This window comes from Neophocaena asiaeorientalis, unplaced genomic scaffold (genome assembly GCF_003031525.2).
Source record: "Neophocaena asiaeorientalis asiaeorientalis breed wild unplaced genomic scaffold, Neophocaena_asiaeorientalis_V1.1 scaffold31, whole genome shotgun sequence".
NCBI lineage: Eukaryota > Metazoa > Chordata > Mammalia > Artiodactyla > Phocoenidae > Neophocaena > Neophocaena asiaeorientalis.
This window is the reverse complement of record NW_020175320.1, coordinates 672,364-695,734: the sequence shown is the minus strand read 5'-3', so window position 1 is coordinate 695,734 and position 23,371 is coordinate 672,364. Positions and strand designations below refer to the sequence as shown.

General features: G+C 53.3%; 2 protein-coding genes across 4 annotated transcripts in view; one reads left to right on the top strand and one right to left on the bottom strand.

The window, feature by feature from the left end:
- MACROH2A2 (macroH2A.2 histone) overlaps positions 1-5,564 on the top strand; it is a 53,338-nt gene extending 47,774 nt beyond the window's left edge. Inside the window, exons 8-9 of the mRNA XM_024765533.1 lie at positions 2,360-2,534; positions 4,759-5,564. Of these exons, the coding sequence (XP_024621301.1) occupies positions 2,360-2,534; positions 4,759-4,924 (341 nt within the window). The 3' untranslated portion in view covers positions 4,925-5,564. The remainder of the gene's footprint in view (positions 1-2,359; positions 2,535-4,758) is intronic.
- AIFM2 (AIF family member 2, ferroptosis suppressor) overlaps positions 1-21,785 on the bottom strand; it is a 36,543-nt gene extending 14,758 nt beyond the window's left edge. Inside the window, exons 1-9 of one of the 3 annotated variants that reach the window (XM_024765530.1) lie at positions 21,655-21,785; positions 14,805-14,998; positions 14,332-14,447; positions 12,910-13,029; positions 12,151-12,243; positions 10,505-10,613; positions 9,274-9,426; positions 7,872-8,072; positions 6,555-7,582 (exon numbers count right to left, since the gene is read on the bottom strand). In XM_024765530.1, coding sequence (XP_024621298.1) covers positions 7,431-7,582; positions 7,872-8,072; positions 9,274-9,426; positions 10,505-10,613; positions 12,151-12,243; positions 12,910-13,029; positions 14,332-14,447; positions 14,805-14,982 — 1,122 coding nt within the window. In that variant the 5' untranslated portion in view covers positions 14,983-14,998; positions 21,655-21,785 and the 3' untranslated portion in view covers positions 6,555-7,430. Of the gene's footprint in view, positions 1-6,554; positions 7,583-7,871; positions 8,073-9,273; positions 9,427-10,504; positions 10,614-12,150; positions 12,244-12,909; positions 13,030-14,331; positions 14,448-14,804; positions 14,999-21,654 lie in introns of those variants that run through there. The other 2 variants (XM_024765531.1, XM_024765532.1) reach the window with 2 other exon arrangements.
- Between the last annotated feature and the right edge of the window lie 1,586 nt (positions 21,786-23,371).

Sequence of the window (23,371 nt, the reverse complement as noted above, 5' to 3'; positions counted from 1 at the left end):
CACGTGCCACGAAGCAACTAAGCCCATGCGCCACAACGACTGAGCCTGCCCTCTAGAGCCCGTGAGCCACAGCTACTGAGCCCGCGTGCCACAACTCCTGAAGCCCATGCGCCTAGAGCCCGTGCTCTGCAACAAGAGAAGCCACTTCAATGAGAGGCCTGCGCACGGCAAGGAAGAGTAGCCCCTGCTCACCGCAACTAGAGAAAGCCCACGCGCAGCAACAAAGACCCAATGCAGCCAAAAATAAAATAAATAAATTTATTTAAAAAAATAAACTGACTTTAACATTAAAAAGAATACTATTCAAGGGCTTCCCTGGTGGTCCAGTAGGTAGGACTCCACACTCCCAATGCATGGGGTCCGGGTTCGATCCCTGGTCAGGGAACTAGATCCCACGTGCCACAACTAAGACCCGGCACAGCCAAATAAACAAATAAATGTTAAAAAAAAAAAAAAAAGAATACCATTCAGCTGGTAACATGATCATTACCCGGTGTGTAAAGAGCTGGAATCTCTCCAGCACATGAGAGCAGTAAGGGCCTCAGGGAATTTGCCCCAAGCAGGAAGGGCCCATCCCCAGGATACTGGGTTCCCTTGGACTACAAGGCCGACAGGGACGTTCCGTTTCTGGTGTGCAAATGTACAAGGTCATAGAGTCAACCAGTCATGCCCACTGCCTCCTCAGTATTTATATTGACTGATTCCTTCACTCACTCATTCACTAATCAGATGGTTGGCGCCAGCTGGGCACTGGGAAGGCGAGGCGTTCACAGCCGTAGCTGACAGGCGGGGGACGCCCCCTGCATCTGTCTCCACCAGCCCTGGCATGTGCAGTCAAAGCCTCTCCAGCACTGTGGGCGTCACTAGGAAACACGGCTCACATGCTGGGCGGGCATCATGTATTTCAAATAAGTCTTTCAAACCAACCCCACACACTGCCCTAAAACAGACACACACACATTTGTTACAAACACAGCCCATAGCGGCCACAGCCTGCCTGAACTCCCCCAGGCTCCCAGAGCCTGGCCACTGGGGGAGGGTTGGGGACCTTTGCTACACCCGGCTCCTTGAGTGACACAGAGCCCCAGCTCCACAAGGTGGGCAGCTTAGGGGCAAGCAGCATGTGGGGTCAGAGTGGCCAGTGGATCAGGCCCAGCCCCTTCTCCAGGGATCAACGGCCACAGGGACTTCCTGGGTGTTCCTCGTTATCAGCTCTGTCACTGATGGGAAATAGGTTTGGGGGTGGGGTGAAAAATAAAAGTAGGGAGTATGAACTGAAATTATGAGACAAGGCAGGCATAATCCAATTTCACAACCCGCTGTAAACACTTGCTCCCTGTAGGCTCCTCAGGTATATAGAGATGATCGAAAGGGCAGTCCCTGTCTGAGGATGCGTACAACCCAGTAGATCGGTTCTAAATTTATGGAGGGTCCTCAAATCACCAAGCGCAAGGCCTGCATCAGACCTACCAAGTCAGGATCTCAGACGGGGCAAGAGGGGAGGGCTTGTCCATTTTTAAAAAGCCGTTGCATTGGTTTCCAATTGCTGCTCTAACAAATTAGCACAAACTTGGTAGCAACAAACAACACAAGTGTACTGTCTTAGCGTTCTGGAGTCAGAAGTCCACAATGAGTCTTTTTTTTTTATAACCTTTATTTTTTTAGGCAGTTTTCTTGTCTGTTTGTTTTGGCCACGCTGTGCAGCTTGCAGGACCTTAGTTCCCCGACCAGGGATTGAACCCATGCCCTCGGTGCAGTCCTAACCACTGGACCGCTAGGGAATTCCCCACAACGAGTCTTAAGAAGCCAAAATCGAGGTGCTGGCAGGGCTGGTTCCTTCTCAGAGCAGCCGTCCCTTGCCTGTTCCGGCTTCTAGGCTCCTGCATTCCTTGGCTCCTGGACGCATCACTCCAACCCCTGTTCCTTCATCACAGTGCCTTCTCCTACCTTTGACTTCCCTGCCTCCCTCTTATTAGGACCTGTATGATTACACTTAGGGCTCAACTGGAGAGTCCAGGGTAAACTTCTCATCTCACAATCCTTCACTTAATCACGCCAGCAAAGACACTTTTGCCATGTAAGGAAACATTCACAATTTCCAGGGATCGGAGACGATTCCACTGTGTACCTTTGATTAGGAGTCACCTAACCTATGGCCAGGAGGCAGACCATGTGAGAGTGTGTGACATGCTGTCACATCAGCTTTCAGTGTGTTTACCCAAAGCTTGTGCCAAGTGTCAAAAGCAATTCTGATACGGCTCCTACTCTCCTAAGAGGGACACAGGCGATTGAGCCTAACCCCCTGGCTTAAGGTGAAGACGTAGGAAATAACCTGCGGCATTTCTCTGTCGTGTCCCAGCCGCCGTCAGCCAGTCCAGCGGACTTGCAGCCAAATTCGTCATCCACTGTCACATCCCTCAGTGGGGCTCCGACAAATGTGAAGAACAGCTTGAAGAGACCATCAAAAACTGCCTGTCAGCAGCAGAGGACAAGAAGCTGAAGTCGGTGGCATTCCCACCCTTCCCCAGCGGCAGGTAAGATGTTCTCCTCCAGAGGGGTGGCAAGGGTGCTGGGTCCACTTGTCCAGCCTTCTCGCTGGGGACCAGCTGATCCCCGACTTGGTCACATCCAGTCTGGCCATCCCAGAGGACGTGACCAAGGGCTGCCAGCACAGGCAAGCACGTTGACCAGGCGATAGAGCAAGAGACGCAGTTTCCATCCTTCAAAATGCAGGGAGAGGGCTTCCCTGGTGGTGCAGTGGTTGAGAGTCCGCCTGCCGATGCAGGAGACACGGGTTCGTGCCCCGGTCCGGGAAGATCCCACATGCCGCGGAGCGGCTGGGCCCGTGAGCCATGGCCGCTGAGCCTGCGCGTCCGGAGCCTGTGCTCCGCAGCGGGAGAGGCCACAGCAGTGAGAGGCCCGCGTACCGCAAAAAAAAAAAAAAATGCAGGGAGAAAGCCCATTCTGGGAGGAGCAGGGGGCAGAGTTCTCTTCTGAGAGCCTTCCAAGAGCCACGTTCCTGCCAGCTATCCCAGTCTAGAGCACTGGATCCGAAACACCAGGCTCAAAGGCACTTGCTCCTCCAAGTGTGGTCCACAGACCAGCAGCGGAGAGCCCACGGGGTTAGGATGCCAATCGCAGAATCCCCAGGGGATTCCGGTGCTGCTCTGGGGCTGGGAGAGCCTCGAGGCTGAGGCTGGAGAAGTGAAAGGCTCTCAGCAAGGGCTTGCTTTTAGGGGTTGGAGAAATGATTGCTCTAATTGCCACAGACCCCGACTGGGCATGGGAGCAGTATTTCAGGTAAATAATGAGGCTGTCTGCCCTCACGTGTAGCAGGGCCTCTCCCCTCACGCTCACAGCCAATGTGAGTTATTGCTTTAATTTTGAACACCCTTTCTCCTGAGAAGCCCCTCTGTAGCGCAGATATGATTTACACTCTGAAGACATTCTGTTACAGCCGAGTCACAGGAAGGCGAAGAAGGAAGGAATGAGGCCTAGCTTCCTGCCGTAATCCTATCTCAACCTGAGCAGGCAGCGCTGGGTCTCCACAGCCTGGCCCGGAGGCACTGTGGGTTGAATTCTTTGCATAGCTGGGCCCACATGCCGAGATGTTCTGGGCTTGGGACGGGGCAGCTGAGTGAGAAGAATTCTTATTAGGCAGGCCAATCCTGGACCCGCCCAAGGGGCTTGGTGGCTGACCCCAAATGACCAGGGGTGTCACAATGGCTGCGTCCCTGGCGCACAGCTCCACCAGGGCATCCTGGGGCTTTTGGGGCCCTGCCCAGAATCGTCACTGCTCAAATTACACTGGCACGTCCACACAGGTTAGCGAGAGGAACACGAAATGCATGAAACAGGAATTAATGAAGACGTACTTTTGAGCATACATTATTGCCCTTTAATAAACAATCTGTTCAGCATGTAAACCAGTTTTGAGGAAACTAATAAAATGCCTTTTTTTTTTTGCCGTGCTGCGAGGCTTATGGGATCTTAGTTCCCTGACCATGGATTGAACCCACGCCCTCGGCAGTGAAAGTATGCAGTCCTAACCACTGGAACGCCAGGGAATTCCCTATATTGGCTTTTTTTTCTTTTTCCTTCCTTTTTGCGGTATGCGGGCCTCTCACTGCTGTGGCCTCTCCCGTTGCGGAGCACAGGCTCCGGACGCGCAGCCTCAGCGGCCATGGCTCACGGGCCCAGCCGCTCCGCGGCATGTGGGATCTTTCCAGACCGGGGCACGAACCCATGTCCCCTGCATAGGCAGGCGGACTCTCAACCACTGCGCCACCAGGGAAGCCCTATATTGGCTTTTTAAAATGCTGAGTTGGTAGGGTTTTGTTTGTTTGTTTGTTTTTAACTTTTATTTTATATTGGAGTATAGTTGATTAACAATGTTGTGTTAGCTGAGTTGGTAGTTTTTAAAGCTCAGCTGGACTGGAGTCAGGCCACATAGATTCAAACACAGGCCACCGCTCACCAGCCAGCCCTAAAACCATTGTGCCACTCTGAGCCAGTGTGGCATATGTGAAGTGGGGACAGTGTGCCCTGTCTGTCCCCCTCCTGGGCTGTCCCTCTTCTGAGGTGAAAGGGGATCATGCGTGGACCAGCCTGCACACGGTGAGACCCCGAGAGATAGGAACAAGGACCTGGTGCCAAGATGAGAAGGAACCACATTGCCCCTACCCCGGGCTGAGGGCAGAGTTACTCCATGGGCCCCAGGACCAAAGTGACATCAGCTCTTCTCTTCCTTTGGCACAGAAACTGCTTCCCCAAACAGACGGCAGCCCAGGTGACCCTCAAAGCCATCTCGGCCCACTTCGACGACTCGAGCGCATCCTCACTGAAGAACGTCTACTTCCTGCTCTTCGACAGCGAGAGCATCGGCATCTATGTGCAGGAGATGGCCAAGCTTGATGCCAAGTAGCCGCCCCGCACCCACTGGTGGCCACCGCGTTCACCATCCGGAATCAGGAGGATCAAAGTCACAGGAGCGGGGTTTTATCTTTTAAAAGGAGAGAGGAAGGGTGACGGCAGGGGAGCGGAGGGCAGCTGAAAGGGAAGTGGGTGGAAGAGGCTGCGGGAGCAGGTCCTGCCCACAGGAAGAGCCCTCTGCATTTTATATTCTCGTTAAAAAGAGCCTCAGTCTGTAATTAACCAGGTCTCCACCAGGGGTTTCTTTCCATGTGTTTTCTTCCTGTTGTTTTAGAACTTTTTTAAAAAAACAGACTTCGTTTTAGATTTATAGCATTGACTTTTACACACTCACATACACAAAATCCTTTCAAAATTCTTAAAATCTTCTGTTTCTCCTTTTTTGCAAGGGAAGAGGGCAAAGAAGTGACTTGGGCTTTGTTGGCTGTCTGTATTCAGTGATGGAGAGAAGAAAATTAGAAAGGCATCTTACTGGTGCTTTTCTTTCTGTTTTAGTGCCCCTACCCTTACCCCTATAATATCTGTAACTACTCCTAGAAAGATTTTGCTTCAGGCTTTTGTTTTGTTTTGTTTTTTTTAAAGAAAAAGAAAATGAAAGGAAAAAAAAAATAAAAGATCCAGTGTCTTTCTTACAACATACTCTTTTATTGTAACATCTTGCTCAGTCTGGAGAACTGTGTCCCTATGGGTGGAAACTTAAGAATGTTATAAATAGAACCAGGCCTATCACTATGGAGCTGAGACTCCCACCATGCTAGGCCCCAGGTCAGACGGCAAGGAATGGCTTGTGTTTCTCATGCAACAGGTCCCACTTCCAGAAGGGGAGCCTGGTTGGCTGTGGTCCACGGGAATGGAGGACTGGGTGAAGCCTCCCTGGGGTGGCCATCCTTTGGGACAAAGGCACAGTCTCACTTAGGCCTGGGCAACAAAATGGAACAGACCTGGGCCACAGCCCAGACAGGACAGACCAAGAACCCTCGTGAGGGTGGTATCCTAAGAATTCCAGCCAAGTACCCAGAGGTTACCATTAAAAGTGGGCAGGGGGCTTCCCTGGTGGCGCAGTGGTTGAGAGTCCGCCTGCCGATGCAGGGGACATGGGTTCGTGCCCCGGTCTGGGAAGATCCCACATGCCGCGGAGCGGCTGGGCCCGTGAGCCATGGCCGCTGAGCCTGCGCGTCCGGAGCCTGTGCTCCGCAACGAGAGAGGCCACAACAGTGAGAGGCCTGCATACCGCAAAAAAAAAAAAAAAGTGGGCAGGGAGGGGTAGGGTGGGCTGGGGCAGGACCTGAATTTATTCAGATGAACTCATCAACAACTTCTGCCTTAGGGATCTTGCCTATGTGGTCCAAAATAGGTTTATCCTGATTAGAAGTCCTCTCCCAAACAGAGGAGTCATTTTTATACCTTAACATAATTGGTGGCAGGCATTATTGCCACATGGCTACACCTCCAGATAAGTGACATTGGGGATGACTAAGAAACAAGAAGCACAGAACTACAAAGGTTCCCACAGGGTACCCCTGCCCCAGCATTGGCTGGAGTTTTGTCACTTACAAATTTGCCTAAGACAGTAGCCTGGAAGCATGCAGGGGTTCACCTACTGAAACCCGCTATGGTCCCTGAATGTTAGCAGGATGGCGACCCACCCGACGGTCACGCTAGCTTGGCTGTCTTTCTTTAAACACCCCCAGCAGCTGGCAGGCCAGGTTTCTGTCTTAACCTGTTAGCTTTATAAAAAAACTCACTCTCCATTAGGATGGACTCACCAGGAGGGAAATTTTATCTAACGCTTTTTAAATACAACCTATGGTATATAATCAGGATCTAAAAATAGAAATATAGAAAGATTCATGAAGATTAAAGACGGTAGGGACTAACAGTTTAAAATTAAGCTCCTATTAACAACCTGAGTGTTGCAGGACGTTATAGGCTTCCCCACCTCCTAACGTGATGGGAGAGGTTGGGATGTAGGCCATCTCTCCACCCCAGTCCCCCTTCCTTAGCTGGTCTCCTTGTGCAGGCCCTCCTTCCTGCCCTTACAGACAGGGAGACCCTTCCTGCCACCAGGATACTGAGCTCTCGCCCATACTCTGAGAGCTCTGAATGCCACACACCGTGTGCACGTGCGCATGCGTGCACACACACACACGCACACACACACACACACACACACACACACACACACACACACACCCAAGAGGAGGCTGGGGTAGAGAAGGTGGGCTGTGCCCTCCCCAGGACCAAGTGAACCATTCAGCCAGCAGACCTTTGAAACAGAAAGACTCCTTTAAGGGTGTCTTTTTCTTTTAACACCAATATCCCTCTCTCTCTCTCCCAGTTTTTGCTTTTGTCTAAGTTGTGTTTCTGGTCAGTACATCACCGACATCTTACTCCAGGAAAAGAGCTTTTGCCCTTTGGCATTTGTCAAGCGGGTACCATTTGTCAAGAAATCTGATCGCCGGGCGGTGACAGTACCTATCTCCCGCCCAGCCTCCCCATCAGGGTGGAGACTGCCGCATGGTTTTCCAGCTCGTGGAGACCAACAGGTCCCGGCTCTTGGCCAGCCGAACCATGAGCCGCCCCACGTAGAAGCCACTGATCTGGCCCACGCCGTCATTTCTCCCCATGGCCAGGAGGAACGTCAGCGAACCTGTGAAGCAGAGCCGTGCGCTAAACTAGAATCCTGCTCACCATCCATGGGCCTGCAACTCCCAGGGCACAGACCCTTCCCGGGGCCTTCAGTGTCAGGGCAGGGAAATGCGTAAGGCCTTCAGGAACGTGCGCAAGTCCCTGACATACTTTCCTAGAGCTCTGGGCGAGGTTTCTGTCCCCAGCTTTGACAGTGTGTTCTAGCGGTCAGGCATTGTAAAGCCCACAAAGGCTTCACCGTTTCTAACCCTGACTCTCTTAAAACTGTGCCGCGTGGGGAGCTTCCTGACCTGGCTTGTAGGCTTTGAGGGGCCTCTGTTTCATGGAGTTGACAATGTTGGCCACGGCGACACTGGCGTGGAGGCTGGCGTGATAGGCCATCTTGGGCTCCCTCACATCGGCGCAGTCACCGATGGCGTAGATGTGGCTGTAGCCCTCCACCTGGAGGTACTCGTTCACTCTCAGAGCGCCGTCGCTGGCCAGCTGATCACCTGCGAGAAAACCAGCCTGAAACCAAGATCCTGAGCTGCCCCAAGAAGTGGCCACCGGAACACAGTGAAGATGGGCTGTGGTGCCAGTCCAGCTACCCTCCAAAGGCACATCCTCAAGAGGCAAACCTCCTGTCTGGTTTACTTCTGCCTGAAGTCCCCCCTCAGAACTCTTCCTGCAAAGGCGAGGTTACTATTTTGGGGTGGAAACTGGTCAGAAAGACCAGCAAGTGTCATTTCATATAACACACATGACTCTTTGTAAGTTACCACGATTAACAATGATTCACTTATGATGATTAAGTTACAACCTAGCCCAGTCTTGGATTTCCTTTTGAATGTGGATCAGATTTTTTTAAATAAATGCAGGGCTTTAATAGATGATAAACTTTTCTTTTTAAGGGACTTAAAAGAATTTACCTTTGAAAACATACCATTAGGACCATTAGGTGTTAAGTCCTGGGATCTTTGTATATTATAAGCCCTCGATCCCAGCCCCACACATGGCCTGGACTAGCTTCCTTCTGGGATTGGATAATTCTTTCCTACTAGACACACAGCAGGAGCTTCTTATCCAGGAAAGGTATCTGGGAGTAAATGATGGGGACCTGGGGACATGGCCACCTCGGGGCCTGAGAAGGAGCCACTGAGCCTCCAGCTCACAGATGGAGCCATGGGTCCAGCTCCCCCCACCTCCAGTTAGCTCAATAGGTCAATATTCAGCTTTACAAACGGAGGCCTCATGACCCCCCTCTCCCCATGATCGTTTCCAAGCTCAAGTGGCAAACGTCTGGGTCAGGGTTTGGGGAGAGCAGCACACCTGTGAACAGAGAAAGGCCTGACCCTGGAATTTCCTCTGCATTGGTGTTCCAAGGAAAGTAACAGAAAAATAGATCTTTTTTCTTCCTTCTGAAACCTGTTCCCATCTCTCACCACTAGGGGGTGGGATCCGATTTTGGAAGATTCTGGTCACTTTGGCCACCCTGGCCTCAATTACCATCAACACAGCTGAGGAAAGCCCAGCAAGAGTGGCCCTGAACCTAAATTTAAGGTTTGAAGAGACCAAATGAGCTGTTGAGACTGGGGCTGGGGGTGGGAGGGTGGAATGCCAGTTTCTCGGGGGAGAGGCCTGCAGGGCCTTCTCGGCGGCTGGAGGGGGAGGAGGCAGCCTGGGGAGGGGGTCACGGCCCGGCCTCCCACTTACCAAACGCGCTGTGGTAGGCCAAACTGTTGATCTTGATACCGCTGCAGGCGATCACCAGGTTGGCGGCCACCTCCGTGCCTTTGTCCGTCTGCACCGCGATGTGATCGTGATGCTTGTTGAGAGGCAGCGCCTCCAGGTTGCTCACCCGCTCACCTGTCAGGGGAGGCCCGTGACCAGGAAGCTGGCAGAGGGCAGGCACACCACCGAGGCGGGGGCCCAAGCCAGGGCTGGCCTGGGGGCTGGAGACCGGTCCGCTCTGCCACCCCAAGAAGCACAATCTGGACATTTGGCCCCAAGGGATCCGATGGAAAGCAAGTTCCAAGAAGCAATTTGGGGAAGTGAGGCCAAGTTTCCCAAGAGGTTCTGGGAAAAGCTATTTGAGGAAGACCTCAACCACGCCTCCCTGAATGTCCACTCCTAACCAGGAAGGATGAGCCCTCTGGGCTCACCACCGACAGGGGTAAGCAAGGGAAGTCCAGGGCCGGCCCACTCTCCTCACTGCCTGGAAATGCAGGCGGGTAGAGGGCTGCACAGCCACTTCTGCGGAGCCCAGGAGCCGGGAGGGCTCTCAGAGAGCAGACACCTCACCTGCCCTGCAAAAGGTGAGAGTGTCGGGCCCGTGAACTGGGGGGCGGGGGTCACACCCCCGGGAGAGAGCCCCACTCTAACATGCTGGGTAGGTCTCTTCCCTTCTGCTCTGGACAGAAGCCACGCTCTCCACCAGCCTCAAAATACAAACCCAAAACACCTATTCTCTCCACTAAAGAGATATCATAATTCAGGTCAAATCTTTTATATGATTTTTTTTTTTTTTTTTTGGCCTCACCACACAGCATGTAGAATCTTAGTTCCCTGACCAGGAATCGAACTCGCACCCCCTGCGTTGGAAGCACAGAGTCTTAACCACTGGACCGCCAGGGAAGTCCCTTTTACATGACTTTTTAAACCATTCAACAAATGGGTACCACCTGTACTGTATCCAAAGCAACAGCCAGGACAGTGCTGCCTTCATGACAGGAAAATCCCGTAAGTACCGGGGCCTCTGCCCTGCCTGGGGACGGACACACCTCCAGCTGGACGACAAGGCTAAACAGGCTCTGCAGCCCCACCTCAGGACACAGAGAGCCTGGGGTTGAGCGCGGCCACGCTCAGGCTGTGAGCAGGGACCAAGCCTCAGCCAAGTCTCACCAGGCCAGGGAGAGGGGCAGGGCAGGAGGGGCCTGACACATACTCAGCAGCAGCTGCACGCCTTTCCGGAGCAGGATCTCCTTCACTTCCTGCCGGACACAGGGCAGGAGCTCCTTGTCTGCGAGGGCCATTCGGGAGTGAATGAGAGTGACCTGGGGACAAACAACCACAGGACAGAGAAGGAGCCACTGAGTCTCCTGCTCACACAAAGAGGCTTGAAAACACATCAGCCTGTCTCTCCCACCTCCTCCCCAACTTCCAGTTCACAGGTGAGGAAACGGAGGGCCCAGAGAAGTACTTTGCCCACTGCTAGAACCAGTTAATGGTGAGTGGGCTGGAGCCCACATCTCCCAGGGTAGGATTTTTTCCGACGTGCCAATGCTTCACAACACACACCTCACCGAGGGCCACGTGGAAAATTATTTTCAAGCATCCTTGGGCACTTATACAGTCTATATATAAGCCATCGACATTCTAACTGTAAATCAGGCTGACATTTACATTAAGGCTGGTTCTAAAACTGGTGCTTCCAGGCACGTCTACTTGCTGTCTGGGTCAGCAGTGAAGTGCGAGGGAGCCCGCAGTGATGTTCCAAGCTTGAGCTTTGAAATCAGACTGCCTGGGTTGGAATCCCATCTCAGATACCCACTCAGTCACCTCCTGAAGACCCAGTAAGATGGATCACAGTCCTACTCAGGAATATTGTAATGATGAAACGAGAAAGTAAGTGTAAAGCACGTAACTCAGCACATAGTGACTCTTTAATAAAGGGTGGCTACTATTACTCTTATTTGTCTATTAGTTTTAAACATTTGGGAATTATACTAAGTTATTTACTACTTCAGACCAGTCCTTACCCCATAAATCAAAATTAATAAACTTCTACATGAACCACCCATAATAATTTCCAATAATTTGTCAGAGAATAGTCATATAATTAAATTAGCCCATATTTATCTTACTTTTCAAAACCAACCTGCCTTTCCCTAGGGAAGAAGAACCAGACACAGGCTCCACGTGGCTCCCAGAAGCTGATCTGGCATCAGCTGCAGGCAAGCTCTTGCCTCACGGACCCATAACTGCCCATCATCACTGAGCCCTAGGCTAAGCCTTTACAGCCTGCTTCCTTTCTCTCCAGGATGCCGGCAGGGTCTCCATCCCTTTATCACTAAAAAGAGGCAGTGCTGACCAGTCCTTCCCCAGCATGGGCTGTGTGGTGTACACTTCGGGGTCCCCCTACGTGCTGTCTAGGGCAAGGGCTACTGTCCCTTAAAGACCAAAAGGCTGTGCTTGCTCCAGACAAGACACCGATGTGGGTGCCTTTGATCAAGCTGGTTGTTAGCAAAAAGAGGTCATCAAAAGTCTACGTTTCTATTGCAAAGGCCACATTACTGCAGGGGACACGGGAGTTAACCTTTCATAATGTATCTCCCCAGGGCGTGGTCCTCCGGGTTGGCCCAGAGGGCAGAACCCTTCACTGAACTAGGATGCACCCTGGCTCTCCAGGTAAAATTCCCAGCAGAATGGGACTTTAGGGGGTCCCCCAGTGCAGAGAGCAGGAGACAGGAAACGCATGCTCCCACTTTATGGTAACGGGGCTCCCCTCCCAGGCCCTGAGCAAATTCTGATGTTCGTCAGACAAAAAAGAAGCCCGCCTCTGAGAGTTCACGGCCAAGGCCACTGGCCCACCTCTTTCTCAGGGTACTCTGTTTTAATCTCTGCTGCCATCTCCACTCCTGCAGAGCCTCCTCCGATCACCACGATGGACTGTGCGCACTGGACCTGGAGGAGGAGGAAATGTTAAGGTGCGCCCTCAAATCCGCCCTGCCTCGGGGTCCGCCTGGGGAGTGGGTTCCTTGGCCAAAGGAGCATAGAGAACCTTTTCCAAGTTCAGGGTCCAAATGTGCTCTTGCTGGGTGTCTCCCTGCATTTCTCACTCAACTCTCACTACCTGCCCAGCTTGCAGGTGACCCGGATCTGCCTGAGTTCCAGGTCAGGTTCCTAACCTCCACTCTTACGTCTGCTCATGACTGTGCCAGAGGTTCCCCAGGCCTCTCAGCAGCTGTGCAGAGAGGGAAAGACCTGGCCTTGGTCACACAGCTGTAGGACCTTCTCTGGGTCCCCACACCTCATCTGTTCAGTGGGGACAGACCCATTCCACCCACCTCTCCAGATCCCCATGAGAAGTGGCTGACAGCACGGATCCAAGCCCGCTCTATAATATAAACACAAGTCCCGTGCAAACAGGAGCCAATCGCTACATGAGCAGGTCCAAAGGTCTCCTCCCAGGAGCCTCTTCCTGGTAACTCTCCATCTCTACAGCACCACTGCAGCCCCGGGGGCTCCTTGCTGCAGCCCCGGCCATCCCCACAGCTGTCCCACTCTCCCAGGGCCCCCCACCCCCGGCTCTGCCCTCACTGTCCTGCCGCCAGGCAGCAGGCAGCTCACCTGTGTCACCATGTCCTCATAGGCCTGGATGGCCATCTGCTGGCTGGACACCTGGTTAAACTTGCCTGGGAAGAGCCCAGTGCTGCCCGTGGCCAGGATGAGATATGTGAAGGACAGGGCCTGGGAGGGGCAAGGGAAAGAATGGTGAGGGCAGACCCGGGCTCCTGCATCCAACCCCAGGCTCCACCAGGCAAGCAGCACCAAGGGGGAGAGGCCTCCTGCGGGGGAGCAAAACCATCACTGGTTAGACCAAGGGATGGTGCTAGAACCCAGGAAATACCCAAGGAGGCAGAGCTTACCGCCTGCTGGACCGCCCACCATGAAACAGGACGGGAGGGGAGAGCTCCCCACAGCAGCGGGGCAGGTGAGCAGGCAACAGGAAACGGCTCGTGGGGAATAAGCAGGATTCCAGCTTCCAGTGTGGAGTTAGTTTAGAATCTCCCTATTATTACCATTATTTTAGAAAAAATTTCCCCTTATCCTGGCCAACAAAAACAAAGTGGCGGGGGGGGGGGGGGGAGCGGATATCCTGTTTGGAGCCTAAATATATAAAACTGACAAACCCAGAGCTGCTCTGATGGAAGGGGGACTGGAGGGTCTGTATCCCATTCAGGCCCCACTACTCCCGTGGAGGCCTGAGATGCCCTCATGGACCCAAAGCCACAGGATAAGGACGTTCTCAGTAATCTTGCCAACTGGAGATTCTACAGCCTCAAAATTGATTCAAGTAAGCTTGATTTATTCACACTAAACCACACTCATTGAGGACAGGAAGTGAAGCCCCTTTGTACAGTCCCCCCTTAGCTCTGACTAGAGTAGAGGGCCAGGCTGGAGGGAACCCTCAGCATGGTGGGTGGGCTGCTGGCAGCTTGCTGACGGAGCTCTGGTCCCACAAGGATACAACAGGCACTGTGCTTACCCCAGGGCTGAGGGACACAAACTTCGGGAAGAAAACCTCTGCCCCCCCCAGGCGATGTGGGATTGTGGTTCCTACCCTTTGATTCCAGACAGTGAGGGGGTCCCTGGGCTCGGACCCTGGCTTTCAGAGTGAGGGCTCTGGGGCAAAGCTGCCTGGGTCCAAATCCTGGCTGAGTCTCTCCAGCTGTGGGGTCTTGGGCAAGCCTCTTAACCTCTGGGTGCACCGAGGCTACTCCACCTCCCTCACAGGGTCACAGTGGGCGTTAAAGGAGATCACGTGAGGCTTAAAACAGTGCCCGGCATACAGGGAAGGCTCTGCACCGCTCTCCTGTGGCTGCTGGGGCCCAGCCTTTGCTCAGGAGGCATCTGCTATCTGCCAGGCACCAGGAGGGCACGGGGGGCCCTTGCCCCTAAGGAGACGGGCCCAGGTGTCCTCCCACCAGCAGCCACATCCCAGGGGCCCCCTGAAGCCAGCTGAGGATGGCCAGCCCCCGCTGGGTTCACCTCGCCGTCCTCCAGCAGCACTGTCTGATTCTTCAGGTCTATCTCAACCACCAGGCCCTGCCGGAAGTTTTCCTTGAAGGTCACCGAGTAGGAAATGAATGTCTTTTTGGCAAACCCTGGGGAACGGACAGAGAGGAGGTCACGGTGTAAAACTGGGCTGCCCACAGGAGGCCAGAATAACTCAGAACATTTCCAGAGCTGCATGCCAACAGGGGCCCCTTGGTTAAACAGCCCCTGGGTACCCACTACCCCCTAAAGCGCCAGTCTGGGCCCCAGGTCCTCGGAGAAGCTGTCGCTCTGACTTCTGGGGCCTTGGTATGGTAGCTGCTTAAGGCCAGGGACCTTAAGATTCCCTGGAATTTGTCTAATGGTGGAATTTAGGCACCTTGCCCTAAAGGGAGAAAACCACCCTGTGATCCACAGTGGTGACAAGACCACGGTCACAAAGAAAGCCCCAGAGAAGAGACCATTACCACTCTCCACGGAGGCCCGGAGGGCTGCCACGTTGTGGTGGAAGGAGTCCTTCATGTCCACCAGCACGAAGGGGATGTTCAGCACCTGCAGTTGGCTGGCGGCCGCGATGCCGCCAAAGCCCCCGCCCACGATCACCACATGCACGGCTCCCACGTCCATCGAGACCTGGGACCCCATCTCGGACCAGGTGCTGCTGGGGTAGGAGGAGAGACCACATCAGATTCAGGAGGCTCGAGGGCTGGGTGGGCAGAGGTGGGTCCATATCAAGAATGGCCTCAAATGCCAAGACTTGATCTTTTAAAAGTATGTAATCATCTTTTATGAAATTCCATTTTTTGTAAAATTTGAATTAAATTCCAAAGGAATAAGGAGTATCCTAATTCCATCTCATCCCCTCAACCACCCAGTTCCCTTCTCCAAGGCATCTACTGTTACCAAGTTTACATGAATCCTTCCAGAGATATTCTGTGCACCTACAATCATGATTATTGTTTTTGCACACGTTAAACAACTGCTATTGCACTCTTTTTCACTCGTAAATATATTTGTTCACTCAACAGTATAAATTAATGGACCTCCTGCTCTTTGACATGTTCTGTGCTATGGATGCCATGGTCAGAGAGACAGACAGACAGATATGGTCTCAGCCCTTGTAAAGGCAGGGTTTCAAACTCAAAGGGCCAGGTGGATGATGTAGCTGTGGGAAGCCGGGCAGGTGCGCAGTAACCAGAAATGGTGGGTACACCTCTGGGGAACTGGTAAGTACAGCCCACGTTAAAAGAACTAAACAAAATTATTTAAGCACACCAGTAAGCAAACACTGAGACCAGATTCCACCCAGCTCACACGTCACCAGCTTCAGCCCCAGGTCTCAGGAGATCACTTAGCCAGTTATGACAATCAGCATGCAAAACAGGATGCGATGGGACTAAGGCCATGACAGTGCGGTGGGGGGGAGGGGCCTGCTGTGGGCAGGTGGTCCCCTGAGCATTCCTGGAACAGAGGACGTACACGGCGACTGGTGGGTGACACCCCCCAGGAGGAAGCGGGCAGGGAGAAATCTCTGCTGGGAGAAGGAACAGTGCTGGTTAAGGACCAAAAGGGAAGTCTGCTGGTGAGAAACAGGATGGAGAAGCGCTCATCACGTGGGCTCCAGTGAGAGGGGCAGGGAGTGCAAGGTCCTGCTTGATGTCGAGGAAAGGGAACCTGCAATCGAAGAGAGTATCCGCAGAGGACGGAGGGCCAAGTGTGTACCAAGCTCACACGCACATGTGAGCACGGCAAGGAGGGAGGAAGCGGAGAGACAGCAGCTGTCTCAGTGGGGAAGGACATTCCAGCCCACATCTCAGACAGCACTGCAGGCAGCTGGAAGGTCACCACTCTGTCCTCCATCAGGTGTGTAGTCTGGGGCACAACCCCTCCCCTCTCTGGGCCTCCATTTACCCCCTGTAATGTCCTTGCACAATAGGTTTCCAAGACATGGTGACCCCCAAGATGGTCCCCAGCTCTTCCCACACTTATGGGGGCGGCTTACGGTTGGACCTCCAGACACTGTTGTCATTGGGATTCAAATGCACACAGTCTAATGTCTCCTCTGGGGAAGTGAAAACCTGGGCGAGGGAGGGTAGATCTGGCATAGGAGATTGGAGGGGATTTAACTTTGTTTCTCATTGGCTAAATGGTCCCCAATGCATTAAGGCTTGTGCATCCTAGGGCTGGGACCAAAACAAGTCCCCCAGCAGGCAGTGTCACCTTCACTGTTCCAGGCCCTCAGCAGGTGGTCCAGAGCTGGCCCCGTGAATGTTCATCAGGCTGAATCTGCCACCTAGGCCAGGACCCAAGAGGGGCCCGGGGACCAGCCAGGGACAGGAGCGGACACCAGGAGCTGAGCAGGGCCTGGGAATGTGGCAGGCAGTCAGGCAAGCTATAGAAGGGGTGCATTTCACCTGTCCCTTCAACACGGCCCCCTCTGTGCCAGCTTGCCCTTGGGGCCAGCAGCCAGCGAAGAGGTCAGAGAAACACCCAGAGAGCTCTGCTTCCAAGCTGGCGGGGCACAGGCCTGAGAGAGGCTACCCAGCTTGTTGGGGAGAGGGGTCCACCATGGACCACCCAGGGAAACTCAAGGTGGAGCCCTGAAAAACAGCTGGGGCCAGGGGCCTTCTTCACAGAGGGAACAGCTTAGGCCAAGAAGTCCAGTGGCAGGAAGGGAGGGGGTGGGAGGGGTTCAGGGAACAAGGTGGGGCAGCCAGGAGGGCAGGGGACAGGAGACAGCACACACAGAGGGCCTGTCATGCTAGGTCAGTGTCTGGGCCTACATGCTGCCCTGGGGCCCTCGCAGGGAAGAAAGCCCAGTGAGCCCAGCACAGGCCTGATGGGCAGTGGGTTAGCCAAAGGAGTTGAACCCCTGCTCCCCCAGCCCCCCAGGATCATTAACTGGCTTCCCCAAAGGACAAACCCTGGCCTCACCCAACTAGGCACAGCCCTCAGTAAAGGTGAATTGATTCTTTAGAGTTCCTGTGCAGAGTCTGGGGCCTGAGGGCACACCCAGGCCCAGGAGGGGCTGCCATAGCTGGGCCAGGGAGGGGAGGCGCTTTTACACCACAAGCCGACTGAGGCCTCTCCTGAAATCTGTTCTCTCTCCTCCACTAACCTCTGACACACCCACTTGAGGAATGGGGGCCTGGTGGCACTCCAGCCCATTCCACCCTTTCTCCTCGGCAGCCTCCCTTGCCCAACACTCTTGGACACCCGCCTCTCCCTTGGCTCTTCCAATGCCAATTCTCACCTGGACCCGAGGACAGCTAGACTCCCCTCTGCTCGGCCATGACCTACTTCACCAGACACCTAAATCATCGGCTTAAGCCATGGACCAGCACTCCTAGCCACACACCCAGCAGGTGCTCAAAAAGCAAGCGTGCAACTGATGATGTTGAATTATATGATCTAATGTAGCAGCAGTGCTGGGCAAACAGCCTCAATCAGTGGGCGACTCCATCAATCAATGGAAACCTCCACCAACGGGAGATTAGAGGATACACTATTACACACCCATACAATGGAATATTCTGGAGACATTCAATTTTACAGTGCAAGATTTTTTACATGAAAAGTTTGTCCACGATTCATCCGCACCCACAGACTGCACAAGACCAAGAGTGAAACGTAATGTAAGCTATGGTCTGTGGGTGATTATGTCAATGTAGGTTCAGTAACAAACACACCACTCTGGTGAGTGATGTAGATAATGGAAGAGGCTATGCACGTGTCAGGGCAGGAGGCATATAGGAAATTTCTGTGCCTTCCACTCAATTTTGCTGTGAACCTAAGACTACTCTAAAAACATAAAGTCTTAGGAAAAAAAAAAAAAAGCTTGTCCATCAAAAAGTCAGATAATAGAAAGTCATGTAGAGCCTAATCTCCATTGTGGGCCATCAGACCCAGGCACCTAGCTACATATACACACATACAAGTAATGATGACAACAGTGAGCATCCACTGCGCTTTTATCAATGTCTTTGCGTTGAACAGGTGGGGTTTCCTCCTCATTTTGGAAAGAATTTCAGTAACTTGCCCCAGTTCAATCCTCAACAGTCTGGCCAGATCTGCACTCTAAACCAAAATGCTAATAGTGGTTGCCAGATGATGTTTTTACTTTCTTCTTTGAGCTTTTCCCCCCCTTTTTTGTACCGTTTGAATGTTTTTAAATGAAATAATAAAGCTTTAAAGACAGAGCTGGCTTCCTACAATCTAATGTTTTAAATTGAGATCTTTTTTCATATATTATAAAATTCACTACCTCAGAGTGTACAACTCGGTGGTTTCTAGTACGTTCATAAAGTTGTGCAACCATCACCACAATCTAATACCAGAACATTTCCATCACCCCCTCCCCTAAAAGACCCCACATCCATTAGCATTCACTCCTCATTCCCTCCTCCCTCCAGGCCCTGACAACCACTAATCTTTCTGTCGCTATAGATTTGCCTATTCCATACCTTTTGTGTCTGGCTTCTTTCACTTAGTGCAACATTTTCAAGATTCATTCAAGCTGTAACTTATAACAGTATTTCATTCCTTTTTATGGCTGAGTAATATTCCATTGTATGGAGATACCACATTTTGTTTATCCATCTGTCAGTTGATGGACATTTGGGTTGTTTCCACCTTTTGGCTGATATGAATAAGGCTGCTATGAATATCTGTGTACAACTTTTTGTGTGAACAAAAAATTCTCTTAAGTTTATACCTGGGAGTGAAATTGCTGGGTCCTATGGCAACTCTAGATTTTACTTTTTGAGGAACTGCAAACCTACCATCTGATTTACTGACCATCAAGGCAAGAGAATGAGCACAGAGAATCTTAACTGAATCTTCCCAGATGCAGGAATGTTAGCATAAAAGCAGGTCCAAGGGGACTTTCCTGGTGGTGTAGTGGTTAAGAATCCGCCTGCCAATGCAGGGGACACGGGTTCAAGCCCTGGTCCTGGAAGATCCCACATGCCGCGGATCAACTAAGCCCGTGCGCCACAAGTACTGAGCCTGTGCTCTACAGCCCATGAGCCACAACTACTGAGCCCACGTGCCACAACTACTGAAGCCCGCGCACCTAGAGCCTGCGCTCCACAACAAGAGAAGCCACCGCAATGAGAAGCCCGCGCACTGCTGCGAAGAGTAGCCCCCACTTGCCACAACTAGAGGAAGCCTGTGCACAGCAACGAAGACACAACGCAGCCAAAAATAAATAAATAAATAAATAAATTTTATTAAAAAAAGCAGGTCCAAGAAAACAATTCCTAACTGTCCAGCAACTCACAAGTAATTTTGCCTTTGCCCCTCCCCCAACACACACACAGTATGGTCTACACTCAAATTTTCTCAGTAAATCCTGTTTTCTCTGCCAAGGACACCCAGCCTGATCCCAGGGGGATTCTTCTCTAATAATACAGACAAAGGGCTTTTAGGAATCTACTGAAAAGCAAGGAAGTTATATTTAGGCCAAAGCTGTGGGGCGGTCATGCCTCAGAAGACACACAGTGGAACCATGTGGGCTCTGATCAAAGCAAAGATGTCGTCCCAGAATTGTTTCATAGAGATTACAAATAAAACACCGAGCTTTTGAGCGCTCACCAGTGACTCCCAAGGTAGATTTCCACAGCCATGTCCAGAGCGGCCATCCTGGATGAGAGGGCCTACAGTGTGACTTGAAGCACCATGAATATATCTCTCCAACCCGGCGAAGGCAGAGGGGTGGGCAGCCTCCCTCAGTGGACCCCAGGGACCAGGCTGAGAGTGGGCACTCCAAGACCAGTCCCCCAGGGAACACATGGTGAACAAAACCCAAAAAGACCAATTTCTGAAAGAGGCTCAAAGTCTGAAGAGGGCTGTCCTTTCATGCCCTCAGGAGAGGGCACTTCTGGGCAGACGGCCTCATGTGGGTGTCATACAGGCTCCGGTGCTGAAGCCTAGGCCACACAACTTGTACCGTCTCCTGGGAGCCAGTCACTTTGTGGTTCCCTTAACATCCCCATGATCTGTGCCTGGACCCTGGCTTCCTCTTTTCACCACCAGACACAAAGATCAGGCTGGCCCTGGAGCACACCCCCTCTACCCAGCTCCTCCCTAACTGCTGGGTAGTCCCGAGCAAGGCCCCGCCCAGCTGGGCCTCAGTCTTCTCCTGTGAAATGGACCTTCTAGATGCAGGGTTACAGACGGTCTTCCTTGGAGGGCTCTGAAAGCTTGGGGCACATACACACACCCAAGCAGGCCTCCTTGATAATTTATATATTTACATATTTTACATGTTGGCCTTTGAACACAAGGTGCAGAGCCAGGACACCTGAAAGCCCCTTCACAAACTTGGAAGCCCCTTCACAAACTATGTCTGACCTTCTGCCCTGTGCCTGTCCTCCGGTGGGACCGTCAGCTCCTAAGCACCTCTCCCCTCCCCACCCTCACGGTACAACCAAGGGTCAAAGGAAGTCTAATCAGAGGGGAGAGGCAGGGTGTGTTTAGTGGGTGCTGTTGAAAGAAAAGCGCCCAACATCAGGCACTAAAAGCAGCTCCCAGGTGGATCAGGAGTCCTGGGCTTCCCCCCAACCTGCGGCCCCACCAGAGTTAGTTGGGCCACCTCTGGCCTTAGTGCCCCGGTGGAAGCTGGGGCTCCGTGGAGAAGCAGGACCTCCCAGTGCACCCTGGAGCCTATGGGCACTGGGTAACCCCAGGCATTTTCCTCCTGGACACTGAGGCTTTCCTCCTGCCTGTGACACGGGCTTCCGTCCGCCCCGCAGCAGCTTCCACCGCCCAGCGGCGACCCTCGGAGCCCTCCCCGGATTTGGGGGGGGGGTGACGGGGGGGTTTGTCTTACTTAGGAAGACTTAGCAGGGATTTGGGGGGCGGGGAGCGGACGCGGAGGAGGCGAGTTTGCTCCGTCCTCACTGGGAGCAAAGCTCCCCGTTGAGTTTTGAGGGACCTGGGTTGGTGCAGGCCTCAGTCCCTCATCCTAGACCAGGGGTTGGGGGCGCGGACCTATACCAGTCCTAGGCCTGTTAGGAACCGGGCCGCACAGCAGGAGGTGAGCGGCGGGCGAGCGAGCGAGCAAAGCTTCATCTGCCGCTCTGCATCCCCCCTATCGCTCGCATTACCGCCTGAACCGTTCCCCTCCCACCCACACCCCGCCCCCGGCGTCCGTGGAAAAGTTTTTTTCCACGACACCGGTCCCTCGTGCCAAAAAGATTCGGGACCACTGTCCTAGACGACCGCCCTCTCCTCCCCGGCCCCGGACGCTGTTTCGGCTTCTTGGGGCCCTGCAGGCGCGGGGGTCCCGCAGAGCTCGCCCGACGCGCCCCTCACCTGCCAGCGGCCTCCCGCCGTTCCGGCTGCCGTTCCGGCTCCCGTTCCGGCTCCCGCTCCTGTCAGCAGCTCCCGTGGTCGCCGCCGGGCCGGAGGCCCCTCCCTTGCCGGCGTGACTCGGCGCGTCTGCTCTCCAGCCTCGGCGCGTCTGCCCTCCAGCCTCGGCTATGCCCCCGGCGGCGCCCCGGGGAACTGCAGCCTCCGGCCCGCCCGCGCCGCCGGCCCGGGAAGCCAATCGACCCGACCGTTAGCACTCGACCGCTACTGTCGAGGACGCCCGCGCTGCCCCGGCCCCTCGGACTCTGCTCAAAGTTCGGTCCGGCTCCCTTGCCGGACGCCTTTCCAGCCTTTAGAGCGCGGGCCCCGGCACTGGCTGTGCGATCTCGGACGGATCACCAGCCTCCTGCCTTCACACATATAAACAAAAATGCAAACCCAGTTGAGCACCTACTCCACGCCTGGCATTGTGCTGGGCGTGAGGGGTGGGAGTGAGGGGTTGTAAAATGTAGAACAATGCAGGCATGGTTTCTGTTTTCCTCCAGGTAATACTAGGAAAAAATACTAAACAACAATAAAACATATGTATCACTAATTGCAGTAAGAAAGACCGGGGGCAAAAGAAGGGTGCCAAGGCCTCTCTCCAAGGTTGAGAAGTTAGCCCTGGGCAGAGAGAAAGCAAGTATGCTCTGGGTGTGCAAAGACCAAGGCAGGATAAATAGCTGAGAGCAGGGGCATTGCAGAAGTGGTCGGGGACAGAGTGGCCCAATGTGGCAGGGTGGCACAAGCCTCCAGGTTCTGGTAAAGACTGCCCGTGTGATCCCAAGGGCAACGGGATGCCACTGATGGGTTTTAAGCTGAAGAGTGAGGTCTGAGTTATGTTGGAGGGTGAAAAGACAGGGCAATGGGAGGGCTGCCTGAAACTGGGTAAACTGGGCAGGAGCGGAGTCCAGGGAGAAGAAGAAAGCACTCGGATCTGTCAAGAAATGTACTGCTGCAAGCTACAAACTGGAAGTAGGATCAAGCCAGTTTGGTGACAGATAATCCATCTTCACCTATTTAATGCAAATATTAGCACCTACCCGAATCACTGTAGAAAAGATTCAACGAGATCTTTTTTTTTTTGCGGAACGCAGGCCTCTCACTGTTGTGGCCTCTCCCGTTGCCGAGCACAGGCTCCAGACGTGCAGGCTCAGCGGCCATGGCTCACAGGCCTAGCCGCTCCGCGGCATGTGGGATCTTCCCAGACCGGGGCACAAACCTGTGTCCCCTGCATCGGCAGGCAGACTCTCAACCACTGTGCCACCAGGGAAGCCCCCAAAGGTCTCTTTTAAGGGATGCCTCTACTCCCACCAGGGACAGGGGATAGGGTGCAGAGAAGGCCAGGTAGAAGTTTCATATAGGCCAGGCCTGGAAGTGGCACACCTCCTTTCTGCCCTTTGGAACTCACGGACACACCTGACCGTGAGGGTGGCCAGGAGATGCAGTCTAGTGTATGGCCACAAAGAGAGGAAAACAGATTCTGGTGTCTGCCCTGCTGACCTAGGTCTTAGCCTCCCTGGGTTTCTTCCTGTGCCTCTGCTTGTCTCTTCTCAGCCCCCTTGCAGGCTCCGGCTCTACCTCTGTCAAAAAATGAAGTCAAAAAAATCATGAGGCAGGCTTGTGCGGAGCAGTAATGGTGACCCGTATAAGAGCAGCATCAGAGCAGAGTGGCAGGGGC